Raw genomic sequence first — 18141 nt, forward strand, 5'->3', positions numbered from 1 at the left:
TTGCTGGGATTAATTTAGGAGCGGATTAATTGAGTGTACACATAGAGGAAAGGATTATTACAGGGCTATTGCTAATTTGTGGCAACAAATTAGATACAAATCCAAAATATGAATGTCACTTCTGGGTAGACCAGCAAATCGAGCGGCCTTTCTCGGGAAACAACATTGACATTTTTATTGAACCTAGAAATGAGTACTTTGTGTACAGTATTTAATGTATATTATGGCCATCATTCATTTTTAACATCAAATACTTTTGGGGTTGGGTACGCTGGCAACGTTGTTTGTATTTCACAATAATGTGAAAAGTCATGAGTGAGTCAGCAGCTACAAGGTATTGGTTGTTTTTTTCCAGACACTTTTGTCTGCGTGTCTCCACTTGAACTGCTACTCATGTAATAAAGTATTCACCAATCTTTACCCAGCCCAGGCATTCTTTTTCTACATCGGACAAAAATCAAAGCACATAGCCCAAATTAAAATGAGCTGTGCTCTTAATATATATATATATATATATATATATATATATATATATATATATATATATATATATGCTGTATGTGTGTGTATGTGTGTCTGTCTGTCTGTCCATCTATCTATCTTGCTAGCAAGCTCACTAGCTAATTCTATATAATTGCTAGCTAGCTAATTCTAGTTGACTCTATCTATCTATCTATCTATCTATCTATCTATCTATCTATCTATCTATCTATCTATCTATCTATCTATCTATCTATCTATCTATCTATCTATCTATCTATCTCTCTCTCTCTCTCTCTCTCTCTGTCTCTCTGTCTCTCTGTCTCTCTCTCTCTCTCTCTATCTATGCATCCATGCTTCATAGCTGGCACTCTCCCTCCATCCATCCATTATGTTAATCTAATTTCAAGTTCAAATAGCCTTGCAATCTTGATCTTAAACAACATGTTAACCACCTGTGGCTTCATCTGAGCTGCCTTCTCTGGGTCCACAGCCAGGACGTGCTGGTAGTGGCGGATGGTGTGCTGGCGGTCCTTATTCTCGGCGCGCACGTAGCGGCGCAGTGCCTGCAGGATGCGGTGAGGCTGCGGGCGATAAACTAATGACATTGTTGCACTCGTATATTTCTTTTTAATTTCACTGACATGTATAGCTACATCACTGGCGTTTTCATGGGTGTTTCTCCCTGGAGCTAAAAAGTTGAGACAGGTAAAAGGTGGTCACCCTAGGGGGGTCGGCCTGCAGGGCCGCCAGATAGTTCTCCAGGGCCAGACGGCGCCGATCATTCAGCATGGCCTCCACCCTTGCCAGGTGGGTCTCCACCAGCTGCTGCTTCTCGCTGGCGGCCTCCTCCTCCAGCGATTCCACCATGGCTTGGAAGTGCTGCACAAAAACACAACCTTGTGACCTGGTTTATGGACATATCAAAGGTAACTTGTTGAGGAGTGCAAATGTTTGTGCTCAAAGCTGAACTATTAAAAGATTTAAGTGTGAATATGGCTGTGTTCACACTGCAGCCTTTTTATTTTGAAATGTGATCTCCATCAAGAAAAAAAATCAGATTTTATGAAAAATCAGAATTGAGCATTAAGCCCTGCATTGTCAACCCAGCCGATGAAATATTGGGATGTAATGTGTTCAATTTGACCCGACCACAGAGACTGACCTGGACCAAAGTTTGCCTCTCAGCCTTGGGCAGGTTCTTGGCTTGGCGGTCGGCCTCCTCCCACTCCTTCCTCACCTGCGGCCATCAGGAGAGACAACGCAAGATGAACCTCAAGACAAGCGTGACCATTTTCAATCATTTTTCACTCACACGCAACATGACGATCTTTAACTCTATGTCCGCGTATTGCCGAAGATTAAATATGCATTGCTAATTCTTTAGTAGCGGCTCGTTGGATGAGTGGTTAACACGTCCGACTAACGGTTCGGAATCCCGAGTTCAAATCCAGTTCGCTCTGGCTTTCCTGTGTGGGGTTTGCATTCTGTCTCCAACCATGCGTGCGTTCATTCCGGGCACTCTGGCTCCCTCCCACATTCCAAAAACATGCACAACATTAAAAAATTATAAATCAACATACAAATGTTAGCTTTTAGCCTTAAAAAAACAAATAAACAAACAAAACAAAATGAAAAAAAAAGGCGGACACGATATCTTCTGGCTTACCCTCTCCATGCGGTTGCGGTGTCTGATCTCCAGTTGTTCCTTGGCCCTCTGGAAGCGACTGTGCTCTTTATCGTCCGCTGGCGTCTCAAAGTAAATGTCCACGTCGTCGGCGGGTTGAGGTGTCGGGGGCGTGGCTGGCAAATCCAAACCAATATGAACAAATAAGTGGACAGACTATTGCATGGTTTACAAATTCAGCTTTCCACAATCTTGTTTATAGAGTTTATCCTTTGCTATTTATTTAATGAAATCACAAATATATTTAATTAATTCAAATAAAATTACAATTATAAAGATGTTAAATAATTTATTTGAAAATGTAGCATTTATTCAAATACCAAAACTCAACTTTTAAGTGCTTTCACTCACCTAGTCTCTTGCACACAGCCATGCAGTATTCCTCTGAGTCAAAGTTGTTGCGATTTCCCGCGCAGCCTCCATAGATGAAGAGCACGCACTTCCTCTGGGTCATGTCGAAGTGCCAGCGGGGCATGGAGGCCCTGCAGGGGCCCGTCTCCGCATCCAGCGTGCACACGGCTGCAAAGGGGGGGTGAATAACAGAAAGTCATCTATGAAAATCCAACCTGGAAATTCTGCCTAGCAACAAGCGGCTGCACATCATGTAAACGGGACAAATAATTACCACTGCAAGAAATGATAAGTAAAGCAAGAAAAACAAAATAAAAAGAAAATAATTCTGCCTAGTAACAAGTGACTGCATGTCACATGACTGGAACAACAAAACTGCACACATTACATGACCAGGATATTAAAAAAAAGACATAAATATATTAATATCTAATTCTGCTTAGCAGGGTTATGTGATCAGGACAACTTAAAAAAACACAGACTTCACACTAGGATCAGGTGAATGCGAATGTCACAAGACCAGGACAACTGCCACTGGGAGAATAAAACAAGATGAAAAGAGAGAAGAAGAAAAAAGAGAACCTGGAATTCTACCTCGCAACAAGCAACTGCCCACATCACATGACCAAGAGAACTGAAAGCAGAAACAGGCAAAAAAAAAAAGCACCTTTGACTTCTTGCAGAGTCTTGTCCTCGTCCTCTCGGCTGTCCGACATTCTGCTGCTGTCTCGCTTGTCATCCTCCTCCTTATTTGTCTCTTCGTACTCATAGACATAGTGGTAATCCTCCTCATCCTCCTCATCCTTATCTTCCTCATCCAGCACCTCCTCCTTTTGCGTCGGCTGCTCCTCGGTCGGCGCCTCGCTGTGATAAGGACACAGAACAAATTATGCACAAAGTTATTAAAGTCACGACAAAAATATTCCAAAATTGTCAAGGGAAGAAGAGCAACTCATGAAACCTGTCCTCGAGGGCGTCCTCATGCTCGTCCAGCTCAGGATCGTCGATCTCCTCATCCTCTACGTCTTCCTCCTCCTCCTCCTCCTCGTGTTCCCGGGCGGAGTCGGTCGTCTCATCGGCGCGGGAGGGCGGGCAGCAGACAAACTCGGTGCCGTGGAATTTGTCAGTGCCGCACGGGAGCAGCATGCCGTAGCTGTGCAGCACCGTTGAGCTCTTGGAGCATGCCTGAGGACCAAGGGCAACGGCAGATTAAGCTTTTTTTTTTTTTTTTTTGAGGCTCGTGCAAATTCACATTAACTAAAACTCTAATTACACTCTAAAAACAGTTCGGTCAAAAGTAACCCAAAATGGGTCAAAAAGGACCACCAACCCCAATTTTTAAGGTATTCATTTGACCCAAAAAGTTGGATCTGTCCATTTTTGCTTAGATCCAACTGTTTTAGAGTGAATTTTTTTAAACCAAGTTTTTTTACACTGTAACAACAGTTGGGTCCAAAATTACCCAAATTAGGCCAAATGAGGACAATCCAACTTTTTACGTTTATTTTTTTTACCCAAATAGTGGGATTCGTCCATTTTTTTCTCCTGAGCCATCTTTTTTAGTGTTTTTTTTAACAGACATTTTTTACACACTAAAAACAGGTTGAGTCAAGATAACCCAAACTGAGTCAAAATGGGATCACATCAACACAAAGTAATTTTACCAAAAAAGGTCAGTCCATTTCTGTTGTGACACAAGTGTTTTAGAGTGCCTTATTTTTGTAACCATTTTTTAACTGAAAATCTGGTAGAAAATGACTCAACTCAGGTCAAATGTGGCCCAACCAAACTTTTTGAGTATTTATTCTTTCCCTAGAGGCATTACTTTGCAATGTGAAGGGTAAGACTCATCAAAAATAGTTACAAGAAAAAAAACATTAAAGAACATCAACTGAATAAATCGGACAGCAGATTAATCAGTCAGGCTCTCCGGTCAAGTCATGTGACCCGAATATCCTGTCTTACCTCCTTGGCAACGCCGTGCCACTGCTGGTGGCTGGCGCACAGATCCATACGCTCCTTGTGGAAGAACTTGCACTTCTCCGGGACCAACAGCACATCGCTGACAAACTCGCCCACTGCGTCATCACAAAGGAAAAAAAATCTCGTTAGCGGCGCCATGGAGCACCCACCCCGCTCCTTTGCTTACTGTTGAGTCCATGAATCGAACAATGAATTGAACAATCGCGAATGTTCAAAGACGCATTGAGAATGAATGAATGAATCACTCAATCAATGAGTATATGAATAAATAAAAAGAGCAGAGAGACACACGCTCTTGATCACAAGATTTAATCTCAGGTTGATGCTGGGTGACAGCATTGAAATATTATTTATTTTGACTAATTTCTTGTGTCTTTCTACATAATTGGCCGCTAATGATGATTCAGAATATAATTTTAATGAAACACCACAATGGGACTATGCAGCGGGCCTGTACCTAATTTTTAGACCCAGTGAGTAAGCAAGCAAGTATGCATGTCAAGCGGGGCCCATTATGAAGACAATAATGGACAACAGTTGGAACTCCACACACAGTGGTGAAAGGGGGAATAGAAGGGTATCTGTTAAAAAGAGTGAGGACATCCAAAAAAAAAAATCAGGGAGGTTTGGTAACAAGGGAGGGAGCACTCTGATAACAGCTCGTTTGGTGGAAGGCAGTGTTTTGGAAAATGAGAGGGTAGGATGAGGGAGAGAGCTGCAAATAGCAGAACACTCTGCAGCTGCTGCTCATGTCCGCCCAGGACGCTCTCTCCCCCTCCGCACTTCAAGCCCGACTAGTTTGCTATTAAACAGGTAGCAATTTGAACTTCAAACAATCCTTTCTGGTGGTCGAAACCGGTGGTCAAAGCATGAGCGACGTTGGAAAAGCTCAATGAATACTTCAGATCCGACGAGTTGCTGTCAAAGTGTCATAAATTACAACAGCAAATCTTAGCAAAACTCTCAGGCCTGATAGAATTTTTTTTGGAGTTCAACATTCTCCGGAAAACAATACCTCAAACGTTAAATAAAATTAGGTGAGATGACATAAAACTCAACAAATACTTCAGGCCTGACTAGTCTGCAGCTAACAGGTGGCAAATTTGGAAACCTAATCGCATTTTCGAGAAAACAATGCCTCAAGACTCAAAACTTAGTGGTTCATCATGAGTCTGAATAGCAAAGCTGGGAGCAAAACCCAGACCCCATTCATTTCCTACCAACCAGGTGGCAATTTGGAGTCCAAACCAGCTTTTCTGAAAAATTACGCCCCCAACGTTAAACAAAAAAGATTGGTCACGAGTCCCGATGTAAGACATTGAAGAATAATTCAGACCTGACTAATTTCCAACGAAACGGCTAGAAATTGGGGGTTGAACCATTATTGTCTGGAAAATAATACATTCGGAGTCGACCAAAATTATACGAGATTTATCAAAACTCAACAAATGCTTCAGGCCTGACTAGTCTGCTGCCAAGCAGGTGGCAGTTGGGGAGCTCTAATCACACTTTCTAGAAAAGAATGACTCAAATCTTCAGTTCAATGCATAGTCAGGTAGCAAAGTTAGACGAGTAATTCAGGCTTCATCATTTCCTACCAAACAGATGGCAAAATTGGGAGTACCACCTACATTTTCTGGTAAACTCTCAAAAGTAAACCAAAAGTCTGGAGTTTAAATCAGCATTGTGACATCAGAAAATCTCAGATAGAAATTTAGACCAGATTTGGTGCCACATGGGTAGAAAATGAAGAATTCAAGCAATTTTCTAGGAGAAAAATCCCTCATGAGACAAAGGCAAAGCATGGCGTTCAACTGACAAAGGGAGAAATCTACAAAATTGCAGATCTGACTGTTGTGCCTGAAGGCGGCAACTCCTTGTTCAATCCACAATGTCTGAGAGTCGTCTTTCGTACGGCATGCGTGAAATCAAACGCAGCGGATACAAATGAATGGGTTCCTTCAGCGTAAAATGTGCGGTTTGAGGCAATTAAATCAGCGCCTGTCACGCAACCCGCATGACGGGCTGCTAACTGCTCGCTCTGCCGTTGACAGGATTGAGTCTGAATAAAATAATCCCGTGCTGAGTCACGCAGTCGCGGCAGATTAGTGTCTGTGATGACAAACAGAATGCCGTTGAGGTTCTTCAACTAAAAATCATGGTGGACAGGCATGTCATAATATCATCGCCATAGAAGAAAATGTCTCATATGTACCCGTATTTTTCGGTTCAATTCCTTGTAAAAACTTGCCGCCTCCATCTTGTTTGAGCGTGTATGGCATACATAATACACAAAACATACAAACGAATATACATGGAGAAGGTCAAACTTGGTAAGATGCAGCAGTATGGTAAAATTGCTAAGATGCAGTAATATTATAGTGTTTTACGTCAGCCCATCAATTATGTTTTGCATTGTTAGCATTTGGCTAGCAGACAATTCTAAGACAAAGGTTGTGTGGCTTTTTTCAATTCTTTCTTGAATAAATTACCCGACAAAAGTTTGAAAGGAAGAAAATCACATCTTCACAGTTGATCAGAAGTCATGTGGTCATGTGATATTCACAAGCTGAGCTGTGATTGGTCTTTACTGAGCCCTGAGTAAGTGTGATGTCATTTTCAGTTGACAGCACTTTATTATTGCGTTGCTGGGGCAAAATCCCTTGATAGTAAATTTGAGATGGAAGTAGTGGAAATTAGAAGCCTGGTTTTGTAAAACTGTTCAGAATTGTTATAACATGACTCGAAACTGCATTTTTTTTTCCTTTGACGTTGTGATTGTGATTTCTTGGTTTGGATTTGCCCGAAATTGTCTTCATCTGTATTCTGGGCTCAGCCTCTCTCTAGTCATGATGTTTGCTGTGTGAACATAAAAAAAAAAAAAAAAACCTCTCACTGCCAAGAATGCTCTTAAATTGCCACCCATTTCACAGTCCGGCGCAAATGCTAATGGATTTTTTCAATCGCGGACAGCGGGCCGGCGGCACGACTCAATCAGCAAAAAATGCTTCCGGCCCGAGGAAGAGTGGCAGAAAGCTGGTGCGGCACAAAAGACGATTTGATGTTCGGTTTTTCTTGCATCCCCCCTACTCACTTTTGTTTGTGTTTGCGTTTCTCGCCGAAATGAGGACAGTTACGAGACACTCGATGCAGCTCAAAATATTCACATGGCTTTGACTTTTTTCCATATTTTATATATGTTACAGCCTCATTCGAAAATGAATGTAGTTTTCACACTAAATGCGTTTTCTTTTTTCCAGGACTGTTGGTCTGGAGTGGAACTAACAAAATGTTCAAGCTTCAGGGCAGTGTCCATAAAAATTATGGACATTTCCATTCTTTTGGCTTTTTGGTCAAATATTTCAACATTTTTTTTTTAGGATCAAGTATAAATATAAATGTTTGTGTTAAAACTTTCACCTCAAAAAGATACTATTGTTTATGTGGACAAAAATAAATATTCTTGTGTGAAACAGTTTTCTTACTTAGTCACTTTTTAGCATGTTAGATTTATCTTTTCTTTTTTCTCATCAAAATATTACAAATACTAAAAAAGTTCAAATTCACTATCACGCGACTGAGTCTGTTTCTCTGAAAATATCCATGTTGTTAATTTACATGTTTTTATCAGGAAAATTAATCATAATATGGGTTTTTGTCACTTATTATACAAATACATTTTTGGCTTCAATGTTTATATTGCAACATTTCTTTCCATTATCCTTTCCTTTGTCAAAATGACTATTCTTGTAATATTACAATTTTGTTTATATAAAAAAGACTTACTGAGGAAAAAATATAATACTACTTTTTTGTCATTCTTGTGATATAGTAAAATGTATTGTAAAATGTTCCTATTTTCTGTAAGAAAAAATGCAACACTATAACAGTTCCTTGTAAATGTTTTTGTTCACCACAGCTAATTTAAAATAACACATTTCCTTCTATATTTCGACTCAAAACAAAAACAAAAAAACGCAAATTAAATGACCGCATTTTTCAGGCCTCATCAGACCCCTGCTTGCCAGTTGTTTTAGCCCTTTCACAGTTGTTGCTCTGATTTTTATTTTGTTCCTAATGCTGAGTAGCAACTGTCTCAAAAGCTGTGTAAGTGCAACACATAATGCCCCTATGCCAAAGTTTGCGCACCCCTGCAAAAATATAACAGAACCGTGCCAAGAGAGAGTATGATGCAGCAGAGTTCCTGCGAGCTGACCCCGCGCGTCAGTGGAAGTTTATGGTTTCTGTCTGAGCCGCAGTGGAAAAAAAATAATCTGATTGTGCTTTATTGCCTAACAAGCCTCCCTGGCAATCGTAAATAACGACCGCGGCCCTGGAGGCATCCACCGTGACAGACGGAAGCAGTCTGCAGCTCGGAGTTAACATTCGTCACGTCATATCTAAGTTCAATTTTGCACCAGAGAAGCATTATAAGATCTCACATAGGTGGAAAAAAAAGGGAACGCGAGGACACTTGAGAGGAGCACTTAACAGGACATTCGGAATTCATTGTGATTATTTTTTTCCCTGCTGCGTTTGGCACCCCAAACTGACTTCTTCTGTCTTATTGTGGAAAAAGCAAATATCACTCGGCACGAGAGCGCGCTTACCGAGGCATTTGTAAGGCACCACGATGTGGGCGTGCCCCTTGCACACCTTCTTGTCCTTCTTGCACCAATTCTCGATGCGCAGAGGCTGGTTGGCCTCCACCACGTTGGTGACCTGGAGCTCAGGGTACATCTGACGAAAACAAAACAAAAAGAAACGGGGGATAATGCGTGAAAGGGTTTTCAAGGTAACCAGTTGCAAGCTTAAAAAAAAAAAACAAGAAAAAAGTATTCGTCTATTTGACAGTTCTTCAGAAAAAAAAGTAATCTAAAATAAAATCATAATCTTTTCCAAGGATGAAAGGCAAAACTAAAGGCAAACTGTATTTATTATTTATTATTTACTCATTCTTTCATTAATTTGCAATTTTCCTTCATTTATTTCGCAATAATAAAAACAAATACATTTTTGTTTTAGGTGAACATTGTTTGGATTGAAAATCGAAAACCATTCATTTTTATTAAAAGAAATGATAAGAGGGAAAGAAATTAAACACTGCATGATAACATTAACATTTTTGAGAAAGATGCCAATCCTAAAAAATATGTAGCCTCTTCCTCTTACATGAAACCATGTGAGCAAGAAGTATTTAAATATCAAAAGTAGCTACTAAGTGCATATGAATGACACAAATGGAATTTATGAATGAAGGTTAAAGTACTGATAAGTCAAAAGCAGTGTCACTTCTTTTCACCGTGATCAGTCATTGAGAGGCAGCCTATTGAGCTTTTATCCAAACGTTTTTATTCGCGGTCCTCGTCTTTTGTTTGCGACACGGATGTGACTCCAGCACTTTATATGTAGCTGTCCTCCATACACACACATACACAAAAATGACTCACTTTCAAGCACCCGCATTTATTCATGGCATTTTGCTGGCATTTGAGGGGAAAATTATGTGGGGTCTATTCCCAAAATATTATGGCCTTTTGTAAAAAAAAAAAAAAAAAAAACGGGGGTGAAAAAGTTGAAACTTACTTTCTCCACCCCCCCCCCCCCCAAAAAAAAAAAAAACAAGAACGGCACTCATAGTTAACCCCCTGGGAAAGTTTTGACACAATCTGGGCTGTTTGACGTTTTTGATGAGTTACATCAAGGAAAAAGCATACAGAAAAGCCAGAAGGAGGCTAAGGTCTTGTCTACACGTGGAAATTCTTTCTGATTGGACAGAATTTGGCGACACTACTGGCGCCCAGTGACTTTACATGCTTGTAAGTCAATGAAACCACACTGTGCTGGATTCGTATAGACGCGATTTCTTGAAATAAACAAACAAGGAGGGGAAGACTATGCGCGTTACATGGAAACAAGGCCTAAAATATTGCATAGATTGTCAAAACATTTTGACTTACAGTATGCCATCCTACCTTCCCTTCTAAATGCTTGCAAATGGGATGTAGAGATTTACCTCATGATCGTGTCATATTTTGTCCAAGTCGGGCTCATTTTCTGCCATTATAAATTGGACATACATTACATTCCATTTACGGAATATCATACATTTGCCTCTCAACGGCAACTCGCGGACATGGTGCATTGGAAATTTTTGCGTTGGCACCCCTAAACCTTCAGGTGGCGCTAGCAGCCAGCCAATTGATGACATTTGCAAGCGATGACTTTGTTGATTGGCTTAGTTCTTGCTGCGCAATGTGGGACTTGGAGTTGAAGAAAAACTGCGATCCAATAACTGAATGTTGCAGGCAAGCGTTTATTTTACTGCGGGTTAGCGTTTTATTTCATGCAACGCACAACCTTATATCTGCGTACGCCTGTCTGCAAACTCATCAACATGAACATATTTTTACAATCCAATCATCAACAAAATAATCTATACATTAATTGATCACTAAAACAATGGCTAGTTGCAACCTTTGTGTCATCTCGGCTGGTTTTGAGCATTTGCGACGCAACTCACCTCCTGGCAATAATGCAACACGCCCTCCTTGGTACCCACGCAGCTCTTGGTTCCGGACGGATCGGGCTCCCAGCGACCCGTCTGGATGTTGACGTGCATGTTGAGCTTGCCGCAGAACATGGCCACCTGCGGCTCGGCCACGGCGAACCCGGTCCCCGCGTTGGCTGCCAGCGCCTACAAGAGCCAGAAGAACAAAATGGAGGCCAAATTAAGCAAAATGGTGGTTAAATCGTTCAATGTAGTACATATTAAATTGCATATGACAAGCGCAGGCCAGCGCAAAGCCGCAACAAGACACGTGCTGCATAAACACACATATACAAACACACAAACGTCTCTCCAGAACGAACACTAATGCGATTTCATTTGGAGAAATTACAGAATTATGCAAACACATTCTATGTATATATGAACACAAGAAGCAATACTGCCCGAGTGTAAAAGTAGTAAATAGGACAATTTATCATCAATTAATGACAGATGCATAGACAGGGCAAATTTGTGAATACCAAAAAGCAAATGTGCAGAATTCACAATCCCGCATAATTCTGTGCTCCAACTCAGTCACCTCGCCCGGCATATTGGTACCGGCAAGATCTGAGAGCCGACCTGCGACCCAGACAAAAGGTCGATCCATCCACTTTAGTCTGGTTCCGAAAGTGACATTTTCATTTCGGCTTATTTCGGCGGGGGAAGAAGTCAAGCAGTCAAAAGTCGCTGCATCATCGTCACGGTCGTTCCACATCATCCCGGGAGGATTTGTTCCGTTCCAGGAGGCAAAATGAAGTTCAAAGCAGAAAAAGATGAGGAAGAAACTCTCAGAGGAAAAACTCAATAAGACTTACTTTCTTTTTTTTTTCACCCTGTGACTGGACATGAAGTCCCACTTAAAATGTCACAGCACAACGATTACATTTTTGCTGCCATTGTTTTTCCTCTCTAGAAATAATAACACTCTTTGTAGAGCTGTGATTCCAAAATTGGATCCAAACAATAAGGCCATTTGGAGGCATGAATATAATTCTGATCCACATATAGATTAAGGGTTGCAGCAATCAAATATTTTAGTAGTTGGATATCCTGCTGAGAATGTTATCAAACAATCAGGTACTCGGATAAAGGTAAAAATAATAAAATAAATATTTTTGCTGGCTAAAGAATAACTACCAATGCAATTGCACTTAATAAATTATAAATTCATTTTTAGATAATCAACCTTCTTTTATTTAAAATTAAACTGTTTGTAGCAGGAGACAACTGTCTAGAAAGATTGGTGACATTGTTGACAAATATCTGCCAATTTGGTTTATGAAATGAAGTGACGTCAAACCCACAATAGCTATTTTTGATGGCTAAAACAGTACATTTGAGCTAATTTCTTTAACAAAAAAAAGTGATCAGTAGGAACAGCAACTGTGTCTATTAAACCACCTTTGAAAAGTTATCTTTTGTGCAGCTAGCCGCTAACGCAGCTAACATCTAGTGTTGCACACTGCTGCTAGCTGCAAATGTCAAAGCTGCCCCAAATCTCTGGTTACAAGCACCATATAGTACAAACTCAGCGTAATAAAATTATTTTTGAGCATACTTAATAAGCATAATTAATCACTGAAGTTGATTTCAGGACAACTTAGTGTAAGGTCATCTATTACGCCCAAACAAATGGCCAGAATCTACATTTTAATGTGTACCAAAGCAGTGATTGGCAATTAATCTGCCGGTATATATCCCAAACCACTGTTCCACATTTGGCAGGAAATTATCCAATTTCAAATAATTTATTTTGCACAAATAATGTTGTTCATCTATCCGTACCAGTGATCCAGTATATAGTGAAAGGCACCACAATAAAATGTTCTCCCAGTAGATATCAAAAGATTGCCCTGTTTGTCCACCTGTCGCCATTCATACAGCACAATACAGTGTTGTATTCACCCAAGCAGGCTCAAATTTCCCAGCTGAATGCCGAGTGTAATAAAAAGCAAAACATAAAACAAGGTGACATCCATTAACAGGTCAAAGGGTTCAGCAGAGGGCTCTTGGCACTAATTAACTAGGTGGAACATGTGTGACAAACCACAGGATTCAAAGATCAAACTGAAGTGAAATTAGTATGTTTAATCAGTAACACACTGCATGTACACAGCACTGTGACACATTGAGGTGGACCATTAGCAAGCGTCGCAACCTCCTGAAAGCCATCTTAATCATTTGTGTCCACTGTTGTGTCCATTTTATCTCAGCAAGAAGCATCCTAGTCAAACACATGAGACATCATTGGAAAGGCCAGGGTGTCCTCTACTGAGCACACTAGGACTGAATTTTGTGGCTCGAATGAGTCAAAAGATATCGACCGAAAACAAGTGTCCACCCCAGTGGATAAAAAACGAGGTCGGCTCAATCCAAAACAAGGGCTAATTGAGAAAACATGTACAGTATTTTCCACTACCTAAAAGCCTTAATTTTTTTAAAAAGCTGATGGTGTGCCTTATAATCAGGTGCGCCTTATATATGGATCAATATTGAGATTCGTAGATGCTGAATGAACTGATAAAGTAAGCTTTACCTGTTTCTTTTGTGTGTTTACAATTGAACAAGGTTGCTCATATTGACATTGAGTTATTATGCTATTGAGAGTTTAGAGTAATTATTGTTATTACTTTGAGTATTACTATATTGTGATTGGAAAAGTTTTTAAATACGTCATTAATTGAGGGTGCGCCTTATAATCCAGTGCGCCTTATATATGTGAACAGTTATAAAATACGTCATTAATTGAGGGTGCGCCTTATAAACTGGTGCGCCTTATAGTGTGGAAAATACGGTAAATTAACATTTTGTCCACCACCTAACTATAATCTACTAAAACCTATGACACAAGTACCTGGGTTGGATGGATCCAAATAAGATAATGTAGTTTGTGTGTGTTTGTGAAAGAGAGATAGCTGACACACACACACACACACACACTCAGGACCCGCTGGGATGCACGATGACATCAAACCCGGAACACACCCATCCCGCGAGGAAGTAAACAGGAAAGAATGGATCGTCAAAGTGTCTTTGGACTTTGTGCACTGCATATGAACTTTCCAAAACATCGAGCTTGGCACCTCATTTAATATGGGCGGGTGCAACTCTTGGACCGTCTCGGTTTAGGACTTTTCCCAGAATGCTTAGGGGCCATGTGACTGCGGAGAAATGCCTGGTATGGTTTAATCTGCCTAATCCTTCCCCTCTGGTGACTAGACGCTAAAGTAGGATAGTCTGGTGTGAAACCACACACACATACACACAAACATGCACACCCACACACTATTACACTCTCACAAACACTTAATTTCTGCATATGCTCAGATAAAATGCAGTGCGGCAATAGGAGATTTTATTGCACTCTTACTGTTTGTTGCTGCGAAGCTCCCTGCTAGATTATTAGACAACAATCAACAATGCCGGCACTCAATTTAAGGGCCAATTTGTTTCGTTTTAAATAGCCATGAAATTGCTCGCCCAGAAACACATATAAACTACTGAAACCAATAAATGAGTTTTATCTGCACAGTTATTTTGCTATTCAGCTGACTCAAATAAAAGAAAAAAAACAGTTTAGTTTTCTTTTTTAATTTCAGATAAAACAATCAGTATTTTTTGAGACAGATGATAAAGTCATACTTTTACACTCTCAATAAAAAAACTCAAATATCATTTAAATGAAGTGAAAAACAGCAACAAGAATTGTTTGGAAATTTAAAAATATGGAGTATTTTCACTGGACTGCATAATGACAATATAAATAAACACAATAAAGGTCTGTGAATAATTAATCTTTTTAAAATTGATTATCTGATTTTTATTATTTATTATTATTATTATTTTATTATTATTATCTGATTTTTTATTATTCCAACAAATAATTTTGTATTTTTAAATAATTAAATAATTTAGGTTGAACCGGATTTATTTTCAAATCTAATAAAGTTAAACATAAATTGAAGCAAATGGACATAACATTATTTATTACCTTTTATACATATGAATTTTTAGACAACAGAATTTGCCAATACTAATCCCTAACAAACCCTAACCCTAACTCTAACCCCCCCCAACCCTAATACAATTTGTCAAAATTATTAAAAAAAAAAAAAAAAAAAAAAAAAACAGTACATACATCACTGACCAATAGGAAAAAAATAATCTCTAAAGCTGTTGTACCGGAAACAAGAAGGGCAAAGCTTCCGTCAAGTGTGATTTGGGTCCATAAGAGCCCTCACGTTTAGTGATTAACAAGCTTAAGGTGAGCAAGCTAAAGTGGCCAGCATGTTTGTAAATGCAGACACGTGCCATCTTAGGCTTCTGAGCTTGTTATTCTGAATTTATTCCGAATAATACCGGTAATTTTGCATATAATATTGAGTGGTGGAAGACAGGCAAGTGCACTGCTGAGTTTGGAAGAGATCCAAAACAAGATGTCAAATTAGCATATAAACCAAGGAATTAGAACAAGCACGGCTCATGTATATTCATATTGTAATGTAATGTAATGTAATGTAATAATATAGTAATAATAATGCCGCCATTTCGAGCTCCTAATGCCGCTGTAATGCCAGCATCAATTAGGCTAACCCAAGCTAGCAAGATGATGGTAACTTCGCTTCTAATGGTGCCAACATACAATAAATTCACAAACCTTAAGTAACTTTGTGATGTGATATGATGAAGAATGCTGGCAGACATTGGACAGATACTGGCGCAACCTTTCAAAAGTATCGTCAAATTCCGAAAAAGTTGTAAACAGGCTAGTTGAACACCGAAATGTAGACACACACACTCACCCGTTGACATGATTCACGGACACAGTGAAGCCGTGGGAAGGGCGAGACCTGAGACACTACACAAACATTACATGGACACAAGGACGGGATGGAAGGACGCCATTTGACGACACACACACATATGCACGCAGGACAAACCCTTCCCCATGGCAAAGGGGGGACAGTAAAAACAGAGTCATAAAAGGACAAAAAAAGAAGTGTCATGCTCTAATTCCGAAGAGCAAAGCCTCGCTGGAATGTAAATGCGCTTCTCTGTCCCACTGAAATGCTCTTTTGTCCTCTTGACCACAGGACACTTTAACTACGACTGCAACAAAAAGTCACAATGACGTTTTCGACCATGCATAAATAATCTCGACACAACTACACAAGCTTTTTACATACATACATACATATATACATATATACATATATATATATATATATATATATATATATATATATATATATATATATATATATATATATATATATATATACATACATACATACATACATACATACATACACACACACACACACACACACACACACACACACACACACACACACACACACACACACACACACACACACACACACCAAAGTATGGTTTTTGAGAGGGGTTATAAATTATAAGGAAGATTTCAAGCCTCTATTAGAGCTTTAAGTTTGTGGTTTGCAAAACTTTGGTTAGCGTTTCACTTTTGGGTTTCCAACCATGGTTTGAGTTTTAACGAATGGTTTTCATTTTTGGTCTGGGTTTTGTTCAGATTTCAAAATACATTTTTTAAATTACAGTTTGGATCCCGAGTTAGGGTTTCAAAATAAAGTTAAGAATTGTGGTTTCAGGATTTGGTTAGAGTTTAAAATTTGGGTTTCAAACCTGGGAAATGGTTTCAAATGAGAATTTTAGATTACAGTTTTCAAGGTGGTTTTGTGGTTTACAAGCATGGTTTCAAGTCAAGGTCGAGGTTTTAAACCAGATTAAGAATTCAAAGGTAGAGTTTCTTGCCTGGGCTATGACCTATCGTGTTATTTTATTTTTTTCTGTTTTTGTTCCACCTTGAACCAAAGACAAGCCAAAGCGGCGGCCGCCATGTTGATAATTGGTGCCGGACGCAGTGACCATTCCGTTTGGCGTGTGCGTCTGCCTCTCTCTCTGAGTGCAGCAAATGGAGCCCAACAAAAAATGGGCTGCTCAAACAGCCCGTCGCCACGGAAACTAACACAAAAGAATCTTAGCTATTCACACAGGCTGCCAGAGAACACAAAACCAGGCCTGAAAATCTTACTTTCAAACCCTAAGCTTGGCTTGAGACCCAAATTTTAAACCCTAGTTTAAACTCGAATTAGCTTCGATAACAAAACCCTAGCCTGAAACTATATTTTTAAAGACTATTTTAAAGTCTAATTAGAAACACCAACAAATGTTTGGAATCTAATTTAAAACGGTAAACCTTCTTTGAAAACCGAATTGAAAACATTAACCTGTATTTGAAACCCAAGACCTGCCTTGAAACCTTCAGGCTTAGGTCCCTAATTTGAAAACTCTAACCATGGCTTGAAACCTCAAAGTGAAAACTTTGTTTGAAACCTTGACCCTTGTTTAGATTTAACATGAGTAGAAAGATACTGTTGCTTTTCTTGGTGTAGCATATTTATTTTTGTCCCAGTGCTGGTTTGTACTCACGGTACATACCTTTACAATACTAAAACCTCTTTGCATATAACCATATAATTATCTTGCGTATTTTAAGACACCATGAACGTCGAAACGCAAAGTACGAGGCTGAGGGAAGATTGTTAATTGGAGCAAAGCTTTGCTTTCCTACAGCACACCGTCGTCAGTTCCACTCGGAGAGAGAAGTTCCGTCTGGACTATTTATAAACTTCCATGGGGGGTTCATCTTGCGGCCTGCAGGCCTAAACACACAGCAGGATTTATTACTTGCCTTAATACGGTATTGTTTCAATAGTGTTGAAAGCCAAAAGTAAAATATGACTTTCTGTTTACTGCGAAATGGCGTTCCATTCATAGAGGCTGTTTCGGCGTGAAATAAAAGAGTGGATCTTATTTATATGTTGTCGTTATCATAACACAGTTCAACGATCCCAATCTCACCATGTTATTGGTGTTCCTTTGTAAGTTTAGTATATGTTTCAGAAGTGTATTTGGATAAGTAATTGGAAGGAGTATTTAAGGCTTTAACTATTAAACACTAAACAGTAAACTATTTCTCATTCAAGCCCAATTTGCTAAATGCTTTGGCTCCCCAGGATGCTAGCTAATGTACTGTATGAAA

The 18141-nt window shown here is 39.5% G+C and overlaps 1 protein-coding gene across 4 annotated transcripts in view; it reads right to left on the bottom strand.

Moving 5' to 3' along the window:
* The window catches only part of aplp2 (amyloid beta precursor like protein 2), a 43212-nt gene that overhangs the window by 9094 nt on the left and 15977 nt on the right, over window positions 1–18141 (bottom strand). For all 4 annotated transcript variants that reach the window (XM_088427124.1, XM_088427123.1, XM_088427121.1 and 1 more), the window contains exons 2-11: window positions 11025–11198; window positions 9112–9241; window positions 4484–4596; window positions 3480–3703; window positions 3186–3382; window positions 2519–2686; window positions 2150–2283; window positions 1646–1720; window positions 1204–1362; window positions 936–1064 (exon numbers count right to left, since the gene is read on the bottom strand). In XM_088427124.1, the coding sequence (XP_088283250.1) occupies window positions 936–1064; window positions 1204–1362; window positions 1646–1720; window positions 2150–2283; window positions 2519–2686; window positions 3186–3382; window positions 3480–3703; window positions 4484–4596; window positions 9112–9241; window positions 11025–11198 (1503 nt within the window). The remainder of the gene's footprint in view (window positions 1–935; window positions 1065–1203; window positions 1363–1645; window positions 1721–2149; window positions 2284–2518; window positions 2687–3185; window positions 3383–3479; window positions 3704–4483; window positions 4597–9111; window positions 9242–11024; window positions 11199–18141) is intronic.

This window comes from Hippichthys cyanospilos, chromosome 11, assembly GCF_059441005.1.
Source record: "Hippichthys cyanospilos isolate Australia breed blue-spotted pipefish chromosome 11, RoL_Hcya_1.0, whole genome shotgun sequence".
In the NCBI taxonomy this organism is placed as follows: domain Eukaryota; kingdom Metazoa; phylum Chordata; class Actinopteri; order Syngnathiformes; family Syngnathidae; genus Hippichthys; species Hippichthys cyanospilos.